The sequence below is a fragment of the Lichenostomus cassidix genome, chromosome 5, assembly GCF_008360975.1.
Source record: "Lichenostomus cassidix isolate B80296 chromosome 5, HeHo_3.0, whole genome shotgun sequence".
NCBI lineage: Eukaryota > Metazoa > Chordata > Aves > Passeriformes > Meliphagidae > Lichenostomus > Lichenostomus cassidix.
This window is the reverse complement of record NC_139486.1, coordinates 63,540,407-63,563,950: the sequence shown is the minus strand read 5'-3', so window position 1 is coordinate 63,563,950 and position 23,544 is coordinate 63,540,407. Positions and strand designations below refer to the sequence as shown.

The 23,544-nt window shown below is 58.6% G+C and overlaps 7 protein-coding genes across 16 annotated transcripts; 5 read left to right on the top strand and 2 right to left on the bottom strand.

Moving 5' to 3' along the window:
• Positions 1-39: 39 nt before the first annotated feature.
• Positions 40-2,499, bottom strand: CYB561A3 (cytochrome b561 family member A3). The gene is made up of 6 exons (XM_085063690.1): positions 2,361-2,499; positions 1,315-1,520; positions 1,044-1,252; positions 810-964; positions 413-569; positions 40-307 (listed from the first exon to the last, which is right to left on the bottom strand). The coding sequence occupies exons 1-6, from the start codon at positions 2,399-2,401 to the stop codon at positions 284-286; spliced, it is 792 nt and encodes a 263-aa protein (XP_084919816.1). The 5' UTR covers positions 2,402-2,499; the 3' UTR covers positions 40-283.
• TMEM138 (transmembrane protein 138) lies at positions 842-5,061 on the top strand. 3 transcript variants are annotated; one of them, XM_085063698.1, is made up of 5 exons: positions 842-979; positions 3,363-3,569; positions 3,642-3,813; positions 4,579-4,654; positions 4,737-5,061. In XM_085063698.1, exons 2-5 carry the CDS (start codon positions 3,442-3,444, stop codon positions 4,847-4,849), a joined length of 489 nt encoding a protein of 162 aa, XP_084919824.1. In that variant the 5' UTR covers positions 842-979; positions 3,363-3,441; the 3' UTR covers positions 4,850-5,061. The 3 variants fall into 3 exon arrangements, with proteins under 3 accessions (XP_084919824.1, XP_084919822.1, XP_084919823.1); XM_085063696.1 differs by lacking the exon at positions 842-979 and adding an exon at positions 2,443-2,576; XM_085063697.1 differs by lacking the exon at positions 842-979 and adding an exon at positions 2,565-2,686.
• TMEM216 (transmembrane protein 216) lies at positions 5,033-8,551 on the top strand. Of its 4 annotated transcripts, XM_085063695.1 has the most exons (6): positions 5,033-5,427; positions 5,603-5,704; positions 5,787-5,879; positions 6,093-6,294; positions 6,384-6,716; positions 6,962-7,097. In XM_085063695.1, exons 1-5 carry the CDS (start codon positions 5,415-5,417, stop codon positions 6,397-6,399), a joined length of 426 nt encoding a protein of 141 aa, XP_084919821.1. In that variant the 5' UTR covers positions 5,033-5,414; the 3' UTR covers positions 6,400-6,716; positions 6,962-7,097. The 4 variants fall into 4 exon arrangements, with proteins under 4 accessions (XP_084919821.1, XP_084919818.1, XP_084919820.1 ...); XM_085063692.1 differs by lacking the exons at positions 5,033-5,427; positions 6,962-7,097 and adding an exon at positions 8,422-8,551 and having other exon boundaries at positions 5,436-5,704; XM_085063694.1 differs by lacking the exon at positions 5,033-5,427 and having other exon boundaries at positions 5,436-5,704; positions 6,962-7,808.
• CPSF7 (cleavage and polyadenylation specific factor 7) lies at positions 6,976-15,143 on the bottom strand. 4 transcript variants are annotated; one of them, XM_085063671.1, is made up of 10 exons: positions 15,031-15,143; positions 13,988-14,108; positions 11,386-11,604; positions 10,829-10,932; positions 10,429-10,574; positions 8,803-9,208; positions 8,610-8,728; positions 8,369-8,534; positions 8,104-8,277; positions 6,976-8,023 (listed from the first exon to the last, which is right to left on the bottom strand). In XM_085063671.1, the coding sequence occupies exons 2-9, from the start codon at positions 14,039-14,041 to the stop codon at positions 8,109-8,111; spliced, it is 1,383 nt and encodes a 460-aa protein (XP_084919797.1). In that variant the 5' UTR covers positions 14,042-14,108; positions 15,031-15,143; the 3' UTR covers positions 6,976-8,023; positions 8,104-8,108. The 4 variants fall into 4 exon arrangements, with proteins under 4 accessions (XP_084919797.1, XP_084919798.1, XP_084919796.1 ...); XM_085063672.1 differs by lacking the exon at positions 15,031-15,143 and having other exon boundaries at positions 13,988-14,351; XM_085063670.1 differs by lacking the exon at positions 15,031-15,143 and having other exon boundaries at positions 6,976-8,026; positions 11,386-14,131.
• On the top strand, positions 15,060-17,117 carry SDHAF2 (succinate dehydrogenase complex assembly factor 2). The gene is made up of 4 exons (XM_085063699.1): positions 15,060-15,154; positions 15,648-15,856; positions 16,573-16,682; positions 16,806-17,117. The coding sequence occupies exons 1-4, from the start codon at positions 15,140-15,142 to the stop codon at positions 16,934-16,936; spliced, it is 465 nt and encodes a 154-aa protein (XP_084919825.1). The 5' UTR covers positions 15,060-15,139; the 3' UTR covers positions 16,937-17,117.
• Positions 17,118-17,265: 148 nt separating this feature from the next.
• LOC146437134 (uncharacterized) lies at positions 17,266-19,473 on the top strand. 2 transcript variants are annotated; one of them, XM_085063688.1, is made up of 7 exons: positions 17,266-17,749; positions 17,820-18,031; positions 18,621-18,697; positions 18,774-18,824; positions 18,951-19,031; positions 19,107-19,179; positions 19,253-19,473. In XM_085063688.1, exons 1-7 carry the CDS (start codon positions 17,463-17,465, stop codon positions 19,381-19,383), a joined length of 912 nt encoding a protein of 303 aa, XP_084919814.1. In that variant the 5' UTR covers positions 17,266-17,462; the 3' UTR covers positions 19,384-19,473. The 2 variants fall into 2 exon arrangements, with proteins under 2 accessions (XP_084919814.1, XP_084919815.1); XM_085063689.1 differs by lacking the exons at positions 18,774-18,824; positions 18,951-19,031.
• A 746-nt stretch (positions 19,474-20,219) lies between these two features.
• Positions 20,220-21,811, top strand: LRRC10B (leucine rich repeat containing 10B). The gene has a single exon (XM_085063639.1). The coding sequence runs from the start codon at positions 20,255-20,257 to the stop codon at positions 21,098-21,100; it is 846 nt and encodes a 281-aa protein (XP_084919765.1). The 5' UTR covers positions 20,220-20,254; the 3' UTR covers positions 21,101-21,811.
• Positions 21,812-23,544: the final 1,733 nt, after the last annotated feature.

Here is a 23,544-nt window from a genome sequence, read left to right as displayed (position 1 = left end):
CTCCCATCCCAGCTCCCAGGGATTTGAGTGCTGGAGCCCTGCAGAAGCCAATGTTTTATTTCATGCCCATGAGGTCCCTGAGTGGCTCCATCCTGAGCCGGATCCTCTGCAATGGGAGTGATATGGATGCTCCTTTGTCCCAGCAGGGTTCTGCCAGCTCCAGCTGCGGTGTTGAGGGATGGCACCGGGAAGTACTGGGGTTTGGCAGGGCCTAGGATCCAGGTAGAAGCTGGCACATGGAGGCACAAGGATGCAGCTTGGGAGTGCTGGGCGATCCCCAGGATCAGCGGTCGGCAGAGAGGAGGGGCTGTGGGAGACAGGGATGAGTCCTCAATCCTTCTCCACCTTCCAGACTGTGCCGGGAGGCAGCTTCCCAGTTCAGCTCCCCAAATCCACCCAGCGTGTCCCCTACCTGGCGGGAGTCCGGGGAGTTGGCATCTGGGCGTTTCCAGCTGGGCCTGGCCAGGGCACCCACCACCAGCACCCCAAAAATGAGGATGAGGAGCCCCAGAGTGTTGGCAAACACGGCCTCAGCTGGCAGGAGCTTGTATGCCGTGGTCCCATTCTTCCTGGAGCAGGGAAGAGGAGCTGGATGCAAACAGCCTTTCCCTATACCCCCCCAACCCTGCAGAGAAGTGTGCACGGAACCACACACCTGAGGGAGGAAGTGCTCAGTTCCATCTTCTCTGAGCTGGTCACTCCCAAATCCAACCCAAATCCACACCCTGAGCCCCCCTATCCCTGTGAGGGCTCTTCCCAAGCCCCCCTTTCCCTGTGAGTGATCTTTCCAAGCTCCCCCTGACTCTCACAGGCTGAAGAAAAGCTTCTCGTTGATTCCCAACACACAGGAAGCCACGGACAACATGAGGATGGTGGAGCCGAAGAAAACATGGATGGGTTTGTAGAGCGCCCGGAGCCAGGCAGGAGCCCAGGGAAGCAGGAACGCTCCAAAACCCGCCACCCACTGCGGGAAGAGAAGGTGAGGGTGGAAAACTGGGGATGCTGGAGGGTTTGGGGGTCAGGGGATGGGATGGGGCTCCAACCTGGCATGAGAAGAGCAGGACAGTTGCCAGCCCCATCCAGCTGTGCAGGGAGTACATGTTTGGTGTCCCTTGGGAATTATGGAAGCTGAACACGGCCACCAGCCCCAGCACAGTCAGGACGAACGCTCCCAAAGCCAAGCTGCCGTGCAGCACCTTCCAGGGAAGCTTGGGGCCGCTCCAGGTGTTGGGAATGCGGTAAACCAGGGCGGCTGTGGGGGGGAAAACCGTCAGGAAGGAGCCGTGCTGGGATCCCCGCGCTCCCTGTGCTCACCTGCGCCGTAGAGCACCACCAATCCTGTAACCATCAGCACCGGGTGCCAGTTGAATGTCCGGGAGCTGCCATCCAGGGAAAAGCCCCCGCGCCAGTGCTGGCACCAGGTGCCCACCATGGCCACACAGAGCAATCCCAGCGTTCCCAGGAAGGCACAGAAGGGCAGGAAGGGCACGTCCAGCATGTCCATGGCACGGTGGTGGCACCTGTGGGCAAGCGAGGAGCCGGCTCAGGCTCCGGATGCGGTGCCGGGGAGGAGCCACGGAAAGGGGAACTGGGAGCCTCAACAGGGTGGTGGGGGACCAGCTGCTCCCTGGACGGGAAAGGTGGCATGGATTGAGCTGCTTCCCAACCAGGGATGGTCGCCCAGCTGCTTTCCAGCTTGGGAATGGTGGCAGGGATGGATCCAGGATGGTGGCACCTGGGGATGACTGAGGCGCCTGTTGGGGCTCTCCAACATCTCCAGGAGGAACCACGGAAAGGGGAAGTGGGAACCCCGAGGGGATGACCAGAGTCCAGTTGTGCCCTGCACTGGGGAGATCAGGGGTGGAACAGGACATACAGAGCTTAATTCCCGGGCACAATTTCCCAGGGAATGGCAGTGAAGGACTCCCGGTGTCATCTGTCACTGTCCCCTTGCCAGGAGCCCGGCCGCGCTCATTTGCACGTGATTTGCATGTGATTTGCATGTGCCGCCAGAAATGGGTATTTCTGTCCCCTCCGGGGGCGGGGGACGTCCTGACACCCTTAAATCAACTGCCCCACGGGACACAGAGACAGGAAACGGGTGGAGACACAGGGCTCTACGGTTCCCCAAAATCTGGGATACAGAGACTCATGGATCTCCCAAGTCTGGGATACTGGGTGCCATGGCTCCCCGAAATCTGGGAATACATGGCTTCACAGGCCCCCTAAAACTTGGGCTTCCCCTGGACCTGCGGACACAGTGCCCGATCCCGACGCTACCCAAAACCCAGACCACGAGGTCCCTCGCCCCACCCCGATCCCGAAGCCGTCCCCTGGCGCCCCTAGCCCCGGGGCCGTACCTGGGCCCCACCGCCCCCTCCTCGTCATTGACCGCCGCCATCTTGGCGGCTGCCGCTCTGCCTGCTCCTCTCTATGGTTTTTCCCGCCCTCCCTAATGCGCTGCCACCGAAGGGAGAGACGGCCAGAGCGGCCCCCGCGCGTCCCCCAGCCTCCACTTCCGCCATCACTTCCGGCCCCGGCGGCAGTTGCCATGGGGACCAAGATGGCGGCGGCGGGTGAGCGCCCGGGGCGGGGGACGCGGCGGGGAGCCACCGGCACCCGCGGGACCGGAACCCCCGGCACCCAGGGGCTTTGGGGATACCGAGGGGACGACCTCGGGAGCGGGGTGGGTGCTGGGGGAAGGGGAATGGGCGGGGACTCGGGGGCTCCGCAGTGGTGGCTTGGGACAATGGGAAGGCGGGGAGTGACGCGGGGTCTGGGGCGGGAAAGAATTGATGTCTTAATCCTCATATCCAGCCTTTTCCTCCATGATCAACTCTTCTCCCCCGCTCCCCGTTCAGTTCTTCCCCTCCATATTCAGCCCCTTTTCTCCCATTTCCAGCCACTTTCCGTCCTTTTCCAGCCCATTTCCTCCCACCCATTTCCATGTCTCTCCCTCAGGGAATTCAGCCCCCAGCACAGCCGTTCTCCTGCCAGGACATGGGGGATCCCTGTCCCCTCCCTCCCTTCTCCAGTCAGGATGACCCCGGGCGGGGGGTGCTGTTCCCGTGGACTGTACCTGCTCCCGTGTCCAAAAATTGCCGTCTGTCTCCTCACTCCCCGTGCCTGGAGCGGGACATGCTCAAACCTGCTCAGAACTGCCCATAGAACTGAGAACAGCCAAAAATAACCTGCTTGGACACTGCTCCTTGGGACTGCATGTCTCCCTCATCCCTGGATTTCTTCACGTGGGAATTGGGGTGGATTTGAAAGGAAATTAGAGACTGAATTGGGGAGGAGAGGGAGGACACAGCTTGTCCTGGTTTCTGGGATCCATCCCAATCCCTGTACCCCCTTTCCAGGTCCAGGATGTTGGAAGAGACCTTGCTAATGATCCGTTGGGAATGCCGGGACTGAGGGCTCCAAGCCCTGGGAAGGAGGATGCTCCAGCCCAGCAACTACAGCCTGGTGCTGTTCCTGCAGTTCCTTCTGCTCTCCTACGACCTCTTTGTGAATTCCTTCTCGGAGCTGCTCCGCACAGCTCCAGCTGTGCAGCTTGTGCTCTTCATGTGAGTGCCAGGGTGGTGGGGCAGCAGCTCCAGGAGATCCAGGGTCCCACTGTCCCTCTGTTTTTTTGGCAGCATCCAGGACATCGCCATTGTCTTCAATGTCATCATTGTCTTCCTCATGTTCTTCAACACCTACGTTTTCCAGGCGGGATTGGTCAACCTCCTTTTCCATAAATTCAAGGGAACCATCCTGCTCTCTGCAGCCTACCTGGCGCTCAGCATCTCCTTCCACGTCTGGATTATGGTAGGATGGGGTGGGCACAGTTGCTGGATTCTCCCACGGGATTTATTTTTTCCATGACCCTCAGCTTCTCACAGTCCTTTCTCACCATCTTGTACCCAAAGGTGTCCCGTGGAAAGTGTCCCATTCCGTGACTCCGTGGTTGGCATTGGGCTGGAAGGATCCTGCCCAATCCCAGCCCCATCCCAGCTCGTTTCCTAAGGGCTGTGACCCATCAGAAAATCCTCTTTCCCCAGAGAAAACCTGTGCTAGCAGCTCCTGGTTTTTCTGGGATTAGTCCCTATACCTGGCATCAGGCCCCTCCCTTCTCACAGCTCCGAGGGCTGTCCAGGCTCCTGATCTGTCCTTGCAGCACCTTCCCCTTTTCTTTCCCTAATAAACTGCTTCCTGGTCCTTTCACCGTGGAGCAGTTCCCCATCCCCGGTACATCTCCTGAAGTTCCCCCCATCCTGCTGCCCTGGAGCACAGGGAATGTTTTGGGGACCGAGAGCCAGCAGGGCTGCTCCGGTGCTGTCCACGCTGTCCGGGAAGGGGATTTGCAGGGATTTGCAGGGATCTGCGGTCTGAAGCCAGAATAGGTCCCAGCTCAATGCCTAAATCCCCTGAGCTGCTTAATCTTTGGGATAGGGGGCTTCCCAAACTTCTCCAGGTGTTATTTCTGGCTTGATGTCTCTCCATCCTACTCAGACCCTTTGGAATGGGATGAGGGGTCTGGGGTGCTCCCCAAAACTGCTCCAGGGGTTATTCCTAGCTTTCCAACCCCCTCAGAACCTGCGCTGGCGTGACTCCAGCCGCTTCATCTGGACCGAAGGCCTCCAGACCCTGTTTGTTTTCCAGAGGCTGGGTAAGGACTCCTGGGATCAGGGTGGGATCCAGCACCCTTTTGGGCTGCAGGGGGTCCTTTCTCATCCCAAAATTCCCTGCAGCGGCCGTGCTCTACTGCTACTTCTACAAGCGGACAGCTGTGCACCTGGGAGACCCCCTCTTCTACCAGGATTCGCTCTGGCTCCGCAAGGAATTTGCCCACTTCCGTGGCTGATGAATCTCTGGAATCCTCTGGTGTCTCCTCACAGCCTACAGGCTCTGTTGGGGTTGGCTCCGGCTCATTCTTTTTCTGGGCACCAGCCCTTGGGATTTTGGGAGTCAGTGGGAGGCTTGTGGGGCATCCCTGCATTTCAGCACCAGAGCCGTGGTTGGGACTGGAATGTTTTTGTAAACCCTAAAGGAATAAATCGGACGTGTTTTCCAGAGGCTGCCGGGTGTTTGTGCCCACCCACTGTCACGGCTGCACTCCCAACAGCCTTACACTGTAACCCAGCTCAGCGCTGCGCTTGCAGCCGCAAAACGGAGATATTCCCATTTTTCAGTGTGGGATTCTTACCACAATGGAATGGAGGGGGCGTGGATATGGAAGATAGGGACTCGAACCCTGGAGTCGGCTATCAGTCCTCCAACCACAGAGAGGTGCGGGTAGAGCGGCGGAGCGCACGCGCCGCCGAACCATCGCTGGTGATAGAGTGGCTCCGTCCACGCGCTGAGCGCCCTCGCCCTCAGCGCCCCCGCGCGGACGAGCGCAGCGGCGGCAGTTCCCATGGAGATGGAAGATGGCGCCCAGGGGTGGGAACGGGACCGGGGGGGAAACGGGGGATGCCGGAGGGTACCGGGAGGAACCCGGGATGGGAGCGGTGCTGGGAACGGGGTTGGGGGGCGGCCACGGCGCTGCAGGGCTCGGGGAGCCGCGCTACCATGCCTTCCCCGTGCCCCCCCTTAAGGCCGCCCCGTGTCCCTTCAGGCCGCCATCGCTCCTCGGCTCCGCTGCAAGTGCTGCTCTTCCTCAACGGCTGGTACAGCGCCACGTATTTTCTTCTGGAAGCGTTTGTGTTTGTGTACAAAGGTGAGTCCTTCGCTCCAGAGCTCTCCCCGATCCCGCCGGGATGGGCAGGGATGTGGTGCTAAGGGTGGTGCTTCTCCTGCAGTGCTGCTCCTGCCCTATCCCGTCTCCAACTTGGTGCTGGATGTGGTGCTGCTCCTCCTCTACCTCGGCATTGAGGCCACACGCATCTTCTTTGGTAAGCCCCCCCGAATTTCAGAGGCTGCACAGGGAGTGCAGAATCCTGGGACACCCCCAGAGTCCATCCCTGGATGTTCAGGTTGGATGGGTCTTGGAGCAACCAGGGCTAGTGGAAGGCGTCCCTACCCATGGGAATGGGACTTTTAATTTCCCTCCCCACCCAAAACCCTCTATGATTTCCATAATCTGATCCAAACCCTGTGTTCCACAGGCTCCAAGGGGAACCTGTGCCAGCGGAAGGTGCCGCTGTCCCTCAGCCTGGTGCTTATGGTGCCAGCGGCCGTGCTGGCTGTGTACTACCTGTTGCTCCAGACATATTCCCTGCGCCTGGAAGCGTTCCTGAGCGCCATCCTGCTCCTGTTCTACGGCCTGGAGCTGCTCCTGAGCTTCCTGGCACTGCTCTCCTTCTCCAGGTGCTGTATCCCAGGAGCTGGGGGACCTGGCGCAGAAGCTGCCAGGTTGGTTGGCACCCACACATCCCTGTCTCTGTCCTTTTCCACAGCACGGATCCCTACTGAGGACACAGCACAGGGACACAGGGAAGTGTCACCCATGCCATCTCCACTTCCCAGCCCTGGGAATGGGGAGGATCCCACCTTTCCCAATCTGCTTCTCACCTGCTGCCACCTGGACACATCCCTCCCACGTTTGTCACTTCTAAGTGGATACATCCCTCCCACTTTTCTGCTTCCCACCTCACCAGGGACCTGCTGCCACACAGACTCATCCCTCACTTTTCCCACTTTCCACTTCACCTACTCCCACCTGGACACATCCACCTTTCCCACTTTCCACTCCACCTGGACTCACTCCTCAGAGCTTGAGCCAGCTCAAGGTACGAAGAATCCTTATTTTTTTCTATGTCCTTCCAGAATGATTCACTATTTTCCAATAAATATTTATTTTTACCTGGTGCCCAGCAATGTGGGTCCTCCTGGGAATGCTCAGGTGCTTCCAACACCTCAGAGCTGGTTTGGGAAGCACAGGAGCCCATTGGAGGAGGATTAGGGTGAGGGACAGCAGGCACAGAGACACCCCCAAACCCCTCCCATTCCCTTATTATCCCAAATCCCACCATAGGAAGGCAACAGGAGTGCTGTATAAAAGACCGACAACGTCATCTGAGTTTATTACACAATTCCAACCTATCCAAAGACAAATCTAATCACTGCGAGCAGGAGGGGCGGTGGCGCCTCGCCGGGGCTTCCAGGGATTTGTTCTGCAATTTGGGGGGAATTTTTTCCCCCTTCCACTATTTGGAAAGAAACTAAAAATCTGTGGCGGTAAGTAAAAAAAGACCGGAGCTCTCCCGCTGAGTGCTCCCACCTCATGGGGCTTGGGAAAATTGGGATGGTTTTTCCTGAATTTGGGTTATTTCAACTTAAAAAGACGCCCAGGGCTTGGATTTTCCCACCCGGCGGTGATTCCAGCCCTGGAAGTCACCCGGTGTGTCCCGGCTCATCCTGACCCTCCTGGGCTCTCCCCCTCCTGCTCGGGATCCCAAGGGCACATGAGGGGACATGAGGGGATCACAGCCTGCCCTGCCTCTTCCGCTTCCTCTAAAACAAGGAAGGCTCTGCGGGAGAGGCCAGAGCTGTCCTTTGGGTGGGAATGCTGCTGTGGGGAATGTTGGGATAGAGGAGAGGGCAACCCCCGGCCCAGCTCCAGCCCCTTTGTCCCAGCTCCTGGAGGGTGAGGGGAGGGCAAAGGAGGAGTGTGGCACAGTGTCCCGCTGGGGCAATGGGGACAGGAGTGTCCCCAGGCAATCCAGAGGATGGCACAAGGCTCCTCATCCTGGGATCAGAAGCTGTGCACCTCCAAGCCCCCAAGCTGCACAGGGAGGGCTCTGTCCCCTCCATTCCCCTCTGAGACTGGGAAGGGCTCACAAACCTCCCTCCATGGAATAAAAGCACCATTTCTCTTTGGGTCCGAGTGTCCACAGGGCGGAGCAGGGTGGCCCCGGGAAGCAGCAGCAGCGGTGGGGGGGATTCCCAAGGCCACGAGGTGTGGGTGAGGGTCCCGCCCGGAGAGGGCTGAGGGTGGCAGGGAAGGGGCTGGGATGGGGCAGAGCGGCCTTGGGCACGGCGTCCTGGTCGAGGTGAGGAGATACGAGTCCATTAAAAATCACTTCCTGCCAAATTCCTGCTGGGAGACAGGAGACCAACGGTCAGAGCACCCTTCCCTCATCCCTCATGCCTCCAGGGGATTCTTGAGCCTCCCACCTGTCTCAGTGGTGCCGGTCCCTGTCTCTGTCCCTGTCCCGATGCCGCTCGTGCTCCCGGCTCCGCTCCTGGAAATAATCCTCGTGCCGATCATCACTATGGAGCAGATCCCGGTGCCGCCGGCTGCTCTCGCGGGACCGGCTGGGAGAACGCTCCCGGGATCGATGTCTTTTCCTTTGGGAAAAGAGGAGACAAAACCCAAAGAGTGACCTTTTAGTCACTCACCTGTGGGGAAGATCCCATTCTCTGGATCCAGGGGGGGTACCTGGAGCTGCTGCTGGAGCTGCTGCTGTAGGATTTGGCCTCGATTCCATGCAGGCAATCCTTGAGGGAAGAGAGGAGGACACGGCACCGCTCGTCGCTGGCCACACGCGACTGCTTGATGACGGCGATGGCCGTGAGCAGCGTCTCGATGGCATTGCTGTAATCCCCTGGGGGAGTGGAGCAGGGTGTCAGGAGCGGGAATCCACCCCGGGATAGGGGACGTGGAGGGATGTGGGAAGTACCTGCGCTGGCGCCGGACACCGCCTTGGAAATGGCGCTGCTGGAAATGGCGCGGTTGCGGTTCATGATCTCCTCAAACTCCCCTTCGCTCACGGCTGGGATCGGTGGGCCCAGCTCCCGGCTGTCGGTATGGCAGAAATGATGGGTCAGTGAGATCCTCCCGAGCATCCCATCCCCCATTCCTGCCCGGCTCACCTGCTGTGGTTGTAGGGAGCCATGGCCTTGCCATAGGTATCCGGAGGAGGTCCCAGGGCGGCGGTGGGCGGTGGGAAGAAGGCGGGATTGAGGTGCAGGGCAGGGGGCACGGCCCCCGGGGGGGGCACAGCCAGAGGCGGGGGCAGCCGGGGCGGTGGTGGCAGCAGGTGCTGGTAGGGAATTCCAGGAGGAGGCGGAGGGACTCCGAAAGCGGAGGAGAGGGGAGGTGGGGGGGGCATGGGAGGGGGGGGCAGGCCCATGAGAGGCAGCGCGGGGGGGCGGCTGAAGAAGGGCAGGACCGAGGGGGGCTTCTCCATGCGGGCGGGGGGCAGCGCGTTCTCCGTTGGCGTCGCCCGGCCGTCCACCGCATCCACAGAATCCCGGGAGTGGGCCCGTGGTGGCACACCTGCAATTGACATGAGGAAAGAGTCGTGAGGTGCAGCTGGAGGGTGTCCAGGTCTCTGAGACCTCCTGCTCCTCCTCTTCCGCCCACCCCCGGAGGACTGGAGGTGCCCAGAGAAAGATCCAGCTGGCCACACGTAGCCTCCGCTTCCATGTGTTTTTCCAAGAGGGGCCCAGCTCTCCAGCAAGACCCCACACGGTGCCCTGGGGACAGATAGATCACAGGGACAGGAGCCAGAAGCCACAAGGAGTGGTAAGAGATCCCCAAAGGCATCCAAAGACCCAGAGAGTCTGAAATCCACGTAAGGATTTGGAAAGGCCCAAGCATGGAGGAACATGAGGGGACAGAACCCAAGTGCTGACAGCAGTGTGGCTGCTGCCAGAGGAAGGAAAACTCAGCATTCCAAGAGGGACAAGAAGCCTTGCTCTATCCAAGGAGGCTTCAAGGGTGAGACAGGAGGGGTGTGACAGGAGCCATGGCTCCCAGCGATGCCAAAGGGTGCACGGGAGCTCTGCTGTGCCCTGGGAGCAGCCAGAACTCGGCCCAGGGAACACTCCCTGCTCCACCAAAACTCCAGAGCAAGTCGGGACACAGCCTAAGCACCAAGCAGCTGATCCCCTTGGGCACCGGAGCCAAAGGAAGGGAGCGAAGCAACTCTGCTGGGAAGGTGGGTTTTCCTTGCACAAAACATGCCAAGGGATCTACAGTGACCAGAGCTGGCCAAGACCTCCTCGGACACGCTCCTGCCAGGACAATTCCTGCGGATCCCGTCGCATCACTGCGGAGTGAGGCCAGGACCACCTATCACCATTGAGGAATGCCCACGGCCAGGCCCCAGCTGGAATATTCCTCCAGTGTTGGGCACCTTACCTCCGCAGGGATGGAAAAATTCTGGAGCAGATCCAGAGAGGAGCTACTAATAGATATGGAGGGTCTTAGCTATGCTGAGAGCCTGAAGAGCTTAAGCCCATTCAGTTTGGAGAGGAGGAGGAGGAGGCTACGAGGGATCTTCGCAGTGTGGGAGCACCTAAAAGGGGATCATAAAGACTCGGGTCAGGAGCTAATCCGGCTCAGGAATGGGAAAAACAACCCCCAGACGCTCCTGGTGGGGTCTCCCCCCATCCCAAGGGCTCACTGGGCTGGGCCTGGCAGCTGATCTGGGGGGATTTGGGATGTGTGTGAGGTGGAACCCCCCGCCCGCGTCGTGCCAGTGCCACACTCACGTTTGCGAGCCTGAGCCTCGAACTGTGACAGGTTCTGCCGGGTTGCCAGCCTCACCTCCACCTTGTCTCCATTCAGGATCTTCCCGGGAAGCAGCTCCAGGAGTTTATGGACTGAGTTCTCAGAGGCGACCACCACCTCCGCATACCTGTGTGGAAGAGAGGGAGGTTCAGCCCTGAACCCACTGCAGAGACCCTACAGGACCCTCCTCCTGATCCCATCCCGGTATTCCACAGCCCCTCTTCACTTTTCCATGCTCTTTGGGATTCTCCATGCTCTCCATGCATCCCCTGTGCCAGGCAGGGAAAGCACCAGCTGCTCCTTCACCGCCCGCAAAACAACGGATGTGGCAGTGAGGGCCTGGCTCCTGCCATTCCCACCCCAAATCCTGATAGCTCTCACCCCTTGGATTGGCCATTGGCTCGGTTCTCCGCGAATTTCAGTTCCACCACGTCATAGACTCCGACAGAGCGGATGGTCTGGATCAGCTGCTGGTCAGTCGTCCACTGAGGGGACAGGGAACAGGCTGGTGTCCAAGTCTGTCCCCAGTGTCCTCCACCCACCCGAGAAATGTCACCCCCAGACTCCCTCAGGGAGCTTAAAATCCTTGGGAATGGATATTAAAGGTCTCCCTGCTCTCTGGACACGATGAAGCCTTGCCAAAACTGTTCCTGAACATGAACATGAACATGAAAAGGTGACTCAGGAGGAGCCCCCGAAGTCACACTTCAGAAGGGGCACCAATGGATACCCCAGCCCAGTAGCTCCTCAGGCATACAAATCCCTTTTCCCTGAGGATCACAAGGCCAAGCCTGGCTCACAATCCAGCTCAGAACATTAAGACAATGTGGATTGAGAAGGAGCAACCCCCTCAAAACCCCTGCAACTCCCTGAGAAGAGCCTGGCAGCCCCTTGGGGGTTTCCCAGGAATCCCAAATTTCCTGGGAAGGTGAACTCACCCAAGAGAAGCTCCCGACATAGACGGCAGCCCTCTTGTTCCGGAGCCCACTGTAGGTGTACAGGATGGCTGGGGGTTTGTTGTTGGGCTTGGGAGACGGCTCCTGACGGATCTCCGGAGGTGCTTCCGAGCTGCTGGAACGCTTTTCCTGAGGCTGGGAGCTGGCTGCTAACACGTCGTCGTACAGATCCATCTGGTCAGCATTACTGAACTCCGGGTCCTGCAGGGAAAATGCCGTGAGGTTTGGGAAGGGCTTGGGAAGCTTCCTTTGCCATTTCCAAATGTGCTGTTCCAACTCCCAAGCGGAATTTCCAAGCTGACTCCAAAGGTTGAAGGCCCAAATGACTTGGTTTATGTCTGTGCATAGTTGGGAATTAAAACCACTCTTCGCCTGGGCAATCTCTATAAACAGGGTGACAGGCCCTGCTTTCATGGCATCATGGAATGGTTTGGGTTGGAATAAGGACCTCAAGGATCATCCCACCCCACACCCTGCCATTGGCAGGGACACCTTTCACTGTCCCAGGCTGCTCCCTGTCCAGTTGGCCTGGAATACTTCCAGGGATGAGGCAGCCACAGTGTCCCTGGGAAATCCATTCCAGTGCCTTACAGTCCTCACAGGGAAGAAATTCTTCCCAATATCCCATCTAAACCCCCACTTAGCTCCAGCACATTCCAAGGACCAGCCCACTTGGATCCCAAACAACAGGACAAGACTCAGTTGCTTTTCTGGGAAGCCACCAGGAATTCCCACTTTGGAAGGCAAGAGGTCAGTGCTGGAAAACCAAGCACCCTCCAGGGATGAGCCTCTCACTCCTTAGCAACACACACTTCTCAAAAATCCAACTTGGGAATTGCACATCCCCCTCGAAGTGTGCCCAGCACCCCAAACTCACTCATTCTGGGGAAAAAAGCCCTTTTAAGGGTAGGAGCTCCCACATGTTGGATCCCTCCCCTCAGCACAGGAAGCTGAGGAAGCTCCAGAGCTGGGAATTCCAGCATGTCCTAGATCTGCCTCCCAATTCCCACTCTATTCCAGGCTACATTTAATTTGGGATGTCCAGTGAGTGCTGTGTTTACTATGGATCCCAATTCCTTGCCCGGATTGTGCCAAGAGTTTCATCCCACAAAATTGCTCCGTGAGGATCTGTCCCAAGGGAGCTGGTGTGCCATAAAAATCAGAGGTTCTGCTCCCAAATTTTGAATTCCAGCCAGTTTGGACAATGTTTTCTACTGGAGACAGTCTGAGGGTCAGGGAATTGCAAACATGCTATTGGGAGTGGGACAGGAAAGGACGCTCAGCACACAGCTTTCCAAGGATCATGGAAATCCAAAAATCCAATCGTTTTCCCTCTTCCTGAACTTTTGCATCTGTCTCTTTCCATGGAGCTGATAAAAAAAGGATTTGAAGAGGGAGCTGTAGTTTTGTGTTCATTCCCAAAAAAGCTCTAGTGTTTGGTTAATCCAACTCCCACAGTCCCACCTCCACCAGGAGCCTTTGGACACAGCCCAAGGCTGCAAGATTCCCGCCTGGAAGTTTCAGAAAGTCAAGGCCAAAAACAGGAAGGAGGGGCTAGAGGAGGAATCCCTTGGAATCCCTCAGTTCTGCTACTTAGGGGATGCTTCAGCTTGGGAGATTTTAGGGATTCTCCAGATCCCAATCCATGCCCGGTGAGTTGAGTTGCACAGGGATGAAGCCGGGCACTGTTAGTGGGAATCACCACGTGGGTTTGTGGGATTTGCAATTACACTGGCATCCCTGAGTGCCACAGGGACACCACAGCACCTCCCCACTGCTTTGATCCTGACATAGCTTAATTCCAGGTTTCCTCCTGCCATACATCCCAAAAGGAGCGCAATGCTGGAGTCATTGGCCTGAACCATCATTCCAGCTTTGAGAATCTTCCATCCACTTGGTCTTCCCAGGAGATTCAATGGGATATTCTCATCCAATAAGCAAAAATCTCCTCTTCATCCCTCCAGGAGCTCATAGGAATTCCTTTCTCCACAGTGATTCCTTCCTCCGGGTGCTTCACTTCCAGTTTCCGTGACTTTTTCCTCTTGCCAAATTCCCTCCATGGGCTTTCCATGGCAGTTTTTAATTTTCCAGCATCTGCCTTCACACTTGCTCTCCCAGATCCACGAACTCCCTAAAATCCGCTTCTCCAACACCCCCTTCCTTCATCATTTCCTCCTGTGAATCCCAGATATTCCTGGGATGAGACAAGCGGCACAGGGACAGCGAATCCCTGCACAGCTTCCCAGCCTGGGTGATCCCATGGACTTGGCTCTTGGTATGTCCTCACTGTGTAATTCTCTGGAAATGCCTTTTCCATCTGGGATTTCTCATTTTTCCAACCAGGATGCAGCTAAACCCTTAAATCCCAAACATTCCGTGACCAGCCACGTGTGACGTCACATAGGGAAACCCTTTAATCACAACTGGAGGTGGCAGCCACCAGCATGTGGGAATGATCAGGAATGAGCCTTCCGTTTTCCCAGACACACCAGTTGCATCTTCCACCAGGATGAGCTGCAGGACACTGGAATCTCTTCCAAAAAACAAAGGGGCAGGGCTTCTGCACCCCCATCCCACCCCTCACCTGGGTGAACTCCTCGTCGGCGTAGATGTCAATCAGATCCACTCCCTCGGACATATTTCCAGAGGCGGGAAAAGCGGGAGCCCGGGCTGGGACCGGGCGGAGCCGGGACACGGAAGGTGCTCTGGGAAGGCGGGGAGGGGCCAGGGGATCAGTGAGGCCTTGGGGACACGCTGGGGGTATCCCCCCAAATCCCCATGTCCCCCAAATCCTGTTTTCCCCCCAGGTGCCTGTCCCCCTAGATCCTCTCTTCCCCCAAGATCCCTGTGTCCCGCCCAAATCCCCTCTGCCGCCAAAATCCCTGTCCTCTAAAATCCTGTCTTCCCTCCAAATCCATGTCCCCGCAGATCTCTGGGCTCCCCTAAATCCCTTCTACCCACTAAATGCCCTCTGCCTTTCTAATCTCATGTCCCCCTCAAATCCCTGTGTCCCCCTAAATCCCATGTCCCCCTAAAATCCTGTATCCCCTTAAATCCCCTCTGCTCCCCAAATCTCTGTGCCCCTCCAATCCCATTTCTTTCCAAATCCCATGTCCCATGAAACCCTTCTCCCTCCAAATCCTGTCTCCCACCAGTCCCTGTGCCCCTCTAAATCCCTTCTACACCCTAAATCCCCTCTGCCTCTCTAATCTTATGTCCCCCCAAATCCCTGTGTCCCTCTAAATCCCATGTCCCCCTACATCCCTGGGTTCCCCTAAGTCCCCTCTACTCCCCAAATCTCTGTGCCCCCTCAAATCCCGTCTGCCCCCTCAAATCCCATTTCCTTCAAAATCCCGCGTCCCCCCAAATCCCTCTGCTGCTCCAAGTCCCGTCTTCCCCCAAGCTCCCTGTGCCCCTCCATGATCCTCCACCGCCCCCCCCTCCGCGCCGCCCCGTGCCCGCCATATGCGGCCTTGCGGAGCGGCGGGGCCGGGGCTGAGGGGTTTGTGGGCAGGGGGGCTGTGAGGGGAGGGGGCGGCAGGTCACGATATGTCGCGATAGGTCGCGCCCCCACCGGGCCCCCGCTCTCCCCCCGATCCCGGCCCCGCGCGCGCCGCCCGCGCTCACCGCCAGCGCCGCCGCGCCCACTTCCGGGCGTGGCCGCGCCCACTTCCGGCACTGCCCGCGCCGCACCATAGAGTCGGGCGGGGGTGTGGCTAGAGCGGCGCGCGGCAAGATGGCGGCGGCCAGGGTGGGGGAAGAGGGGCGATAGCGGGGAAAATCGGGAAGAAAAGGAAGGGAAGGGGGGGACAAGTCAAGGAAAGGGGGGAAAGCGGGAGGGAAAGGAGGGAGAGCGGAAAAAACAGATTAAAATGGGGGGAAAAGGGTAAAAACGGGAGGGAAAGGGGAGAAAAGGGGAAAAGAAAGGGGAAGGGGGAAAGGGAAAAAGGTGGGGAAAGGGACGAAAGGGGAGAAGACGGGGAGAAAAGGAGGGGAAAGGGTGAGTTTGGGGCAAAGGCAGGATGGTGGGAAATTAGGGTATTTGGGGAAAAGGCGAGAAAGAGAGAAGAGTTTGAGCAGACAAGGGTTTTGGGGGGAGAAGGGAGGTTTTGGGGATTTGTGGGATATGGACAGCAGGGTTTGAGGGGGTGGGATTGAGAATCGTGTCCAGCAGGACTGGGGGGGGTCCCTGTGTGCTGAGGCTCTCAGGACTGATATCCCTGCGCTTTCCCTGTTCCCTCCAGCTCTGCTCCCTGCGCCGGCATCTCCTGTGGCCGCTGATCCCACAGCGCAGCTACCGGGGGGATTCCCCCACGGATTCCGGGAAGGATGTGCTGGAGATTCCTCTCCCCCCCTGGCAGGAGCGTCCAGATGAGCCGCTGGACACCAAGAGAGCCCGGCTGCTGTACGAGAGCAGGAAAAGGGGGATGCTGGAAAACTGCATCCTGCTCAGGTGGGCTTGGCTCCGAGTGTCCCAGTTCCTTTCATTAACAGGGAAGAGTTTATTGAGGTAAAAAATGCTCGGGATAAATCACTCCAAGGGCTTGGCTGGTCCAGGATCCAGTGATGGAGTAGAGCTGGGAGAGCCCACTGAGACAAAATTTTTTTGGGAAGGATGTATGTAAATCCTGGGACTTGTGAATGCAAGGCCAGATGGAATCTGGAATTGAAGGAGAGATTAGAATCACGAAATCATGGAATTCTGGAATGGTTTGGGTGGGAAAGGACCTTAAGGACACCCTCCACTATCGTAGGTTGCTCCAAGCCACATTCAACCTGGCCTGGAACACTTCCAGGGACTGGGCACCACAGCTTCTCTGGGAAATCCATTCCAGGGCCTCACCACCCCCTCAGGTAATATCTCATGTAAACCAGCACATGGAATCCTGATATGGTTTGGGATGGAAGAGACTTAAGGATCATCTAATTCTATTCTTTGCCATGGGCAGAGACACCTTGGAGCACCAGGTTGCTCCAAGTCTTTGGATAAGGGTATTCCAGGAATGGAGATTCCACAGCTTCTCTGGGAATGCTGTGCCAGTGTTTTCCCACGTGCTGAGGTGAAGGAGATCAGGCTGAGGGTCTGTGTTTTCTGGGATCCTGTAGAGCTGGCTGTCATATCCCAGCTCTTCCTTCATGTCCTGCTCATCCTGATCCATCCCTCTCCAGCCTCTTTGCCAAGGAAAACGTGGCGCACATGAGCGAGGAGCAGCTGAACCGCTACGACCGCCTCATCAATGAGCCCAGTAACGACTGGGACATTTATTACTGGGCCACTGGTACGTGTGGCCATACCCTGGGACATGGGGATGGGCCATTGGGGGTACTGAGATGGGCCCCCGGGGCACCAGGATCCCACTTCGGGACAGCGTGCAGCCGATTTTTCCCTGTTTTCCCCCCAGAAGCGAAGCCAACACCACCGGAATTTGACACCGACGTGATGGCCATGCTGAGGGAATTTGCAAAAAACAGGAACAGGGAGCAGAGGCTCCGGCAGCCGGACCTGGAATATCTGTTTGAGCCACCACGCTGAGGGAGGGGATGCCTCTGTCTGCATTCCCTGGAGGAGCAGAGGAACGTGGGGCTCTGGACTGGTGCTTCTGCCTTCCCTGTGGTTTTCCTTCTCTTCCAGCAGTCTTTGGACATTCGTGGAATGCTGAATAAAGCCGTGGCTACCGGCCCTGCCTGGCTGCTGGCCCTGCCCCTCTCCTGCATTGTGACCTTGGGGCCGGGTCCTTGGGGACATTCCCAGCTCGCTCTGGCACATCCCACTCCACCGATATCCCCAATTCCTACGTGCCCCGTTTCCCAGGACCCGAGGAGGTGACTCCACCCCGGGGCGGGGGCTGTAGGTCCCGCTTGGAGCGGGACATTCCCGATGTCTTCCAGGGACAACCTGCCGGGAAGTCCCAGTTGTCGGTTACCAGGAGACAGAGTTGCATTCCACGGGCACATTCCACAGCCTCCGGGCCTGCTGGGAGGGCCCAGCACGTGCAGCTATGGCGTAGGGCTGTCCCTCGGGCAATTCCCGGCGCCAGGGGGCCATTCCTGGTGGAAGGATGCCGTCCCTGCCGCAGGACTCGCCTGCTGCAGGAGTGGGGACGGGGTTCCCCGTGGTGAGGGGCCCCCCTTCCGACCTCATGGGCTATTATGTCACCACCTATGAGGCGGCCTTTGGGAAGAGGCCCTCGGGGTCACCCCAAAAGTACGAGGGGGGGCGCGTTTTGGGGATTGAGCCCCCCAGTGACAGCAGTGTGCACCCCCTGCTCGGCGTCCACACTGGCTCGGGCTACGTCACCAACAACTACGCGGCCGTCTCGTCCCTGATCTCCCCATACGTGGAGCGGTAGGTCCCTGCTCCAGGGGTTTGGGGGGCGCATTTTGGGATTGCTCCGTCACAGTCGTTCCCGCCACAGCCAGGACATCGACATGTCCACCACCTCCGAGGACTTCAAGCTCTTTGGGCACCCCGATTACCAAAGGCTCCTGCCTGAGAGCGTGGATGAGCCGGGCTGTCGGTATCCCACAGACTTCTCCTTTTCCTGCCGCCGTTTCGAGGAGGCGAGAATCCCAAAAGCATCCAGGAAATGTGACACCTGGAGTGGCTGCGCCAGTCCTGCCCAGCCAGGTATGGTTTTGGGGTCTTGGGATCCCAGGGAAGTTCCCATCACCAGCAGAGTTTTGGGGTGTTGGGAATCCCAGGGAAAGCTCCATCCTTAGTAGGAAGGTTTTAGGGTGTTGGGATCCCAGGTGTGGCTTCATCCTCAGCAGGGGTTTGGGGTGTTGGGATCCCAGGCACAGCTTCATCCTCAGGAGGGGTTTAGGGTGTTGGGATCCCAGGTGTAGCTTCATCCTCAGGAGGGGTTTAGGGTGTTGGGATCCCAGGCACAGCTTCATCCTCAGGAGGGGTTTAGGGTGTTGAGATCACAGGGAAAGCTCCATTCCCAGGAGATTTCTGGGGTCCTGGAGATCCTGCTCCTGGGGGCTCCAGGTCCAGCTCCATTGTGAGGAAGGTTTTGGGAATATTGGTGGTCCCAGTGCCACATCCAGCTCTAAGGATTTGGGGGTGTCAGTGGTCCTGGAGCCAAGTCAGACCTCAGGAGGTTTTGGGGATGTTGAAGACCCCCACCCACCCCCAACACCGCGGGACAGGTGTACCCAGGTAATGCCAGGCCTGGAGTCACAGAAGACATCCCTGCTCCATCTGCTCCCCACAGATGTCCCACAGAGGACTACGGAGCTGTCGGGCTTCGCTGGGACTGCCCAGAGTGACGTCGCCCTGCCAGAGAACCCTGTGAGCCCTGTCCCCTCCATGTCCCCTCTCACCCCCACCCCTCAGCACCCCAAGGGACACTTTTCCTCTCCCACAGCTTGAGGCCAATGGCAGTCGGATGGATTTCTTTCCCTCCATGTGCAGCCCTGTAAGCAAAAGGAGAGGGTGGCAAGGGCAGGGGACATCGTGTCCGGTGCTCCCAGTGGGCTCTGAGGCAGTGGGACCTGCCTGGGCATGGGAATGTGCAGGATCTCATCCCTGTGTCCCCACACAGCCCCAGCCTGTCATGGGCCACCCTCCCCCTTTTGCCCCGCCGGAGCTCGAAGTGGGACCCAAGGGAGTCGCCACCAGGAAGGTGGGTGCAGCCACGTCCCCTGTCCCGATTCCCTTTCCCGTGGGAACCACACTCCCAACCCACTCCATCCCTCAGGAGCCGTTGTCCTACACCACTGTCCACAACCAGTACCTGACCAACCTCTCGCCATTGGCCCCTGTAGCACCAGGTGAGTTTGGGGGGAAATGCAGCCCCCAGGGGGAGTGGACACCCCCCTCACCAATCCCTCCTGGATTTTCCAGGCTGGTGGGCGCAGGCTCCAATCACCTGGGCGCCGAGATCCATGGAGGGCATACAGATGCCACGTCCCAGCGGCTTCAGCACCAACAACCACCCCACCAGCCTGTGGTGCATCAATAAAACCCTGATGTGACCCCCTTCCAAAAAGTGCTGCCGTGTCCTGGGAGTCCCATTCTCGGCTTTTCCCAAATCACCGTGGGAGAAATAAAGACCCTGCCCACGATGCCATTGTCCTCCCCCTCATTTTGAGGGTTTTCTGCATCCCGAAGGCTGGCAGGAGGATTTGGGGAGGTCGGGGGGTGTCACTTGGCCAGCTGCCGCTGGAGGGCTGTATGAGCCTGGCGTTCCAGCTTTCTGAGCCGCCTTTGGGATGACACAGCTGATTTGCGGCAGGAAAATCCAGGCAGGGCTGTGGTGGGAAGCAGGAGGATGAGGATGAGGAGGAAGGACCCCGCAGGGTGGGCAGCCATGGCATGGGGGACACTTGGAGGGGCTTCATCCGTGTCCTCCCTGACCATGGGGAAGGGGGTCTGTGCCCCAAGGGACAGCTCCCTGCGGGGTCCCAGGGAACGTGGGGGATCATAGAGGGACTCCCCGCCAGTTTAGGGATTCCCAACCAGCTCAGGGACTCCCTATCCCAAATTAAAAATCCCCAGCCCAGCCCAGGGACCCCCACACACAGTTCAGAATGGGTACGCTGATGCCAAGCTGCTGTGAAAGGGGTTGGGAATGCTGGGATGCGAGGGAGTCCTGCCTGGTTTGGGGACAGGGCGGCAGGGCTCAGGTGGGTCACAGATAGGGCATGAATGGGGCCGGGTGGGCGTGGGAACGGCGGGGCGGGGCACGAATGCGATGTGGGCGTGGCCTCCGCCCAGGTAGCGAGGGCTCCCATTGGCCGCGGCGCGTTGCCATGGCCACGGCGTCGCCTCGCCCGCCCCGCCGGGTCCCGGTGCAGGTCCCGGTGCAGGTCCCGGTGCAGGTCCCGGTGCAGGTCCCCTTTCGCGATGGGCAGTGGCGGCTCCACGGGGGGCGGGGCCCGGCTGGCGGCCGCCGAGGGCCCCGACGGCGTCGAGCAGCGGCTGGAGGTGCGCGGCCGGCAGGTCCCGGCCGAGCTGTGGGCTCAGCAGGGGCTGCGGAAGCTCTATCTGAGCGACGCGGGGCTGCGGGAAGTGCCGGACGAGCTGGCGGAGCTGCAGCACCTGCGGACCCTCGCCCTGGACGGCAATGAGCTGATGGAGGTGCCTGAGGCCGTGTGCGACCTGCCCTGTCTGGCACACCTGTACCTGGGCCGCAACGGGCTGCAGGAGCTGCCGCCCGCCTTCGCCCAGCTCCAGAGCCTGCGCTGCCTCTGGATCGAGGGAAACTTCCTGGCACGCTTCCCCCGCGCACTCCTGCAGCTGACGGAGCTGCGCAGCCTCCAGCTGGGGGACAACCGGCTGTGCCGGCTGCCCGCGGCACTGCCCCGCATGGCCGGCCTGCGAGGCCTCTGGCTCTACGGGAACCGCTTCCAGGAGTTCCCGCCCGTGCTGCTGCGCATGGATCGCATCCGCATCCTCGACCTGGACCGCAACCGCATCTCCCACTTCCCGGACCTCACCGGCCTCGCTTCCCTGCGCCTCCTGTCTTACGACCACAATCCCGTCCGGCAGCCGCCCTGTGTCGGGGATGAAGTGCAGTTGGTGGGGGATGGGGCGCAGGAATATATGGAAGCGCGGCAGGAGCGGCTGCAGAGCCTGCAGAGCCAGGAGGAGGAGGAAGGTGCCGAGGCCACCCCAGTATCCCCCGAGGATGGGCCAGAGGATGGGGAGGAGGAATTTGCTGCCCTGACGGGATCTCCTGAGAAAACATGAGCTGCTGTCCCCCCTGAGGGGCACAGAGCCTCCACCTGCCACCCAAGGAATTACCATCTAGGACTGGGACAGGAGGAAGCTCACAGCCTCCACAAAGGAAAACAGATGGTCTGAGAATCATCTGTATCCAGTCAGGACAGCACAGTTGTGTCCTGGATCTTCAGGACTTATAGATCCAAATGGTGATGCCATCTGAGAGCATCCCACCTACCACTGGGTGCCTTGGATTGGGATACAGCCCCCTGTCCTGAGGGGTGATGCCACTCCACGAGCATGGGGATGTTCCCACCTCACCACCTCTGACAATCCCTCACTCCTGTCCCTATGGGCAGCACAAGAAAAATCAAAGCCAGTTGCATCCATTCCAGGGATCCTGTCATCCTGAAGAGCTCCGAGGTTTGGGAACAAAGGCACAGACCCTGAGACCCCCATGCTGCTGCTGGAATTGGGCTGGGGGAGAGGATTTTCCACCAGGCTCCTCCTAGATGTCAGGTTTGGGAAGGAACCAATGGAAACTCCACCTGGGTGTAAGCACTGCATGTCCAACCTGGAAAGGGTTTTACTTCTATGGGAAGAGGAGGCTCATCCCTGGCACTGGCTGTCCCAAAACATGCCCCAAATCCAGGGCTGACACCTTATCCTCCCTCTTCCTCTTTCCAACAAACTCTCTTGGAACAAACTCAGGCAATAAAAAGCACAAATCCAAGGAAACCTGGTGTGAGAGAAGGGTGACGGGGATCAGCCTCAGGGAAGGGTTTATTTGGGATCCCCTAAAACCCAGTGACACATCCCAGTGTGAGACCACCAGCTCCTCTTATTTCTGATATCTGAGGAATCCCGATTCCCTCTGCTTGTCTCCAAGCCGCGCTGGTGTGGCAGGAAGCTTGGGGATCCGAGGTCTGGAGCTTGCTGGAGGTTTCAAACCACGCATCCGCATTTAATCGCCATGGATTTGGGGTTGGGGCTGGGAGGCAGCCAGAGCTCCTGCCACATCCGCTCCGGCACTGGCAGGGTGGATGCTGCCGGCTTTTCCCTCCACTTCCTAGTTCGCAGCAGGAACCACGGCTATTTTGGATACGTAGAGCTTCCTCGTCTGCAGAATGTGCAGGAGCTGTGGGTGCCAGCTCCTCTGGGGCAATTTCAGGGATTTCAGGCTTAGCAGAAGCTTGGATTCAGGGCTTCCCTTTTCCCACCCAGGTACCCTTGGGTGGGGCAGAGCATCCCAGGATCCCATGACATCCCAAGAACACCCTCCTGGAATGATGGATATCTTGCAGCCCCTCGTGCCATTAATCTAGGCTGCTGCTGCTTTATCTGGGAAGACACTGCTGCTAATTAGCAAGGAATTATCCATGATCCCGAGGGTGCTGACCCTGGTAGAGACCCTCAGCATTCCAAGCCCTGGCTGTGAGCAAAATCCAATGCCACCAGCTATATGCAGATGCCTGCCAGCCTATCCACTGGGCAGGGATTTGGATGCAAGTGGCTCTGGACACTACCAGCCTGTCCTTGTGGCTGGGATCAGATCCAGGAGCTCTTACACCTGGAATAGGGGGTTCTGCCTCCCTGCAGCCTTTACCCGCCACCCAGCTTTTCCCAAGAAGCTGGGTCGGGATCCAGTCACCAGTGACGATCATGGCGACACAAAGACCAGGAGCTGCCACAGTCAGTGGGAATCTGACAGATTCCCGCTCTGCTTGAGTATTTTGGGGCCGCTGGCACCGGCGACTCCCCGCTCCTGGCAGTGCATCATCCATACGTCTGTCCCTATATATATCCCTGCCTCCTCTCCCGGCCCCGCATGCGACAGTTTGTGGCCTCACCGCAGCTGGGATCACGCTGCTATTTCCATCTGCTCCCGCTGCCAGCCAGCACAAAGCAATGGGATTGGGAATTGCTGTGGATCTGTGCAACAGGAGCGCCAGGATCGCTGCGCTTTCAAAGATCCGGGAGCATAAAAGGAGCCTGGCGGTGGTGTAAGAGCCCAGGCAGAGTCAGGTTTGGTGGCACTGATGCCATCGGCAGCTTGGGAATGGCAAAATTCCCTGGTTTGGCTCAATTGGAACTGGAGCGGGGCCAGGAAGCAGCCACCTCCCCTCCACTGGTGTGCAGGTGGCCAGGGGACAGCCTCGTCCCCTGCTGCCACCTCCAACACCACATCCCACAGCCTGAAGGGTGGATCCAGAGGGATTTTATCCTGGGCAGAGAGGACACGGATGGCTCTCCTGCCATGCCTGCGTTTGGAATTTCATTAATTTATTCAAGACCAGCATTCCATGAATTATCTAACAGCCACCGGAGCCTTTGCAATGGCACCTGGACACAGGATATGGTTTCCTGCCTCCTCCTTCCTTTTGGAGCCACATTCCAGTCCCTATCCAGCACATCCTGGCCCAGACCTGGATGGGATGAGAACTCACCTGGCTCCAAGCAGGTGGGGGGGG

Excerpts from the sequence above, each read along its gene's own strand:
- CPSF7 (XM_085063670.1), bottom strand. The coding sequence starts at position 11,817 with ATGAAAGCAGGGCCTGTCACCCTGTTTATAGAGATTGCCCAGGCGAAG. Across the intron at positions 10,933-11,385 it reads ATGTCGGGAGCTTCTCTTGG|TGGACGACTGACCAGCAGCT; the intron begins GTGAGTTCACCT and ends CTGTCCCCTCAG. Across the intron at positions 9,209-10,428 it reads CGAGGCTCAGGCTCGCAAAC|GTGTGCCACCACGGGCCCAC; the intron begins GTGAGTGTGGCA and ends TGTCAATTGCAG.
- CYB561A3 (XM_085063690.1), bottom strand. The coding sequence starts at position 2,401 with ATGGCGGCGGTCAATGACGAGGAGGGGGCGGTGGGGCCCAG. Across the intron at positions 1,521-2,360 it reads GAGGGGGCGGTGGGGCCCAG|GTGCCACCACCGTGCCATGG; the intron begins GTACGGCCCCGG and ends GCTTGCCCACAG. Across the intron at positions 570-809 it reads GAGAAGCTTTTCTTCAGCCT|GAAGAATGGGACCACGGCAT; the intron begins GTGAGAGTCAGG and ends TCCCTGCTCCAG.
- TMEM216 (XM_085063692.1), top strand. The coding sequence starts at position 5,458 with ATGCCGGAGGGTACCGGGAGGAACCCGGGATGGGAGCGGTGCTGGGAA. Across the intron at positions 5,705-5,786 it reads GTTTGTGTTTGTGTACAAAG|TGCTGCTCCTGCCCTATCCC; the intron begins GTGAGTCCTTCG and ends CTTCTCCTGCAG. Across the intron at positions 5,880-6,092 it reads GGCCACACGCATCTTCTTTG|GCTCCAAGGGGAACCTGTGC; the intron begins GTAAGCCCCCCC and ends TGTGTTCCACAG.
- LRRC10B (XM_085063639.1), top strand. The coding sequence starts at position 20,255 with ATGGGCAGTGGCGGCTCCACGGGGGGCGGGGCCCGGCTGGCGGCCGCC.
- SDHAF2 (XM_085063699.1), top strand. Across the intron at positions 15,857-16,572 it reads GAAAACTGCATCCTGCTCAG|CCTCTTTGCCAAGGAAAACG; the intron begins GTGGGCTTGGCT and ends ATCCCTCTCCAG. Across the intron at positions 16,683-16,805 it reads CATTTATTACTGGGCCACTG|AAGCGAAGCCAACACCACCG; the intron begins GTACGTGTGGCC and ends TTTTCCCCCCAG.
- LOC146437134 (XM_085063688.1), top strand. The coding sequence starts at position 17,463 with ATGCCGTCCCTGCCGCAGGACTCGCCTGCTGCAGGAGTGGGGACGGGG. Across the intron at positions 18,032-18,620 it reads CGCCAGTCCTGCCCAGCCAG|ATGTCCCACAGAGGACTACG; the intron begins GTATGGTTTTGG and ends TGCTCCCCACAG. Across the intron at positions 18,698-18,773 it reads TCGCCCTGCCAGAGAACCCT|CTTGAGGCCAATGGCAGTCG; the intron begins GTGAGCCCTGTC and ends CCTCTCCCACAG.
- TMEM138 (XM_085063698.1), top strand. The coding sequence starts at position 3,442 with ATGCTCCAGCCCAGCAACTACAGCCTGGTGCTGTTCCTGCAGTTCCTT. Across the intron at positions 3,570-3,641 it reads GTGCAGCTTGTGCTCTTCAT|CATCCAGGACATCGCCATTG; the intron begins GTGAGTGCCAGG and ends TTTTTTTGGCAG. Across the intron at positions 3,814-4,578 it reads CCTTCCACGTCTGGATTATG|AACCTGCGCTGGCGTGACTC; the intron begins GTAGGATGGGGT and ends CAACCCCCTCAG.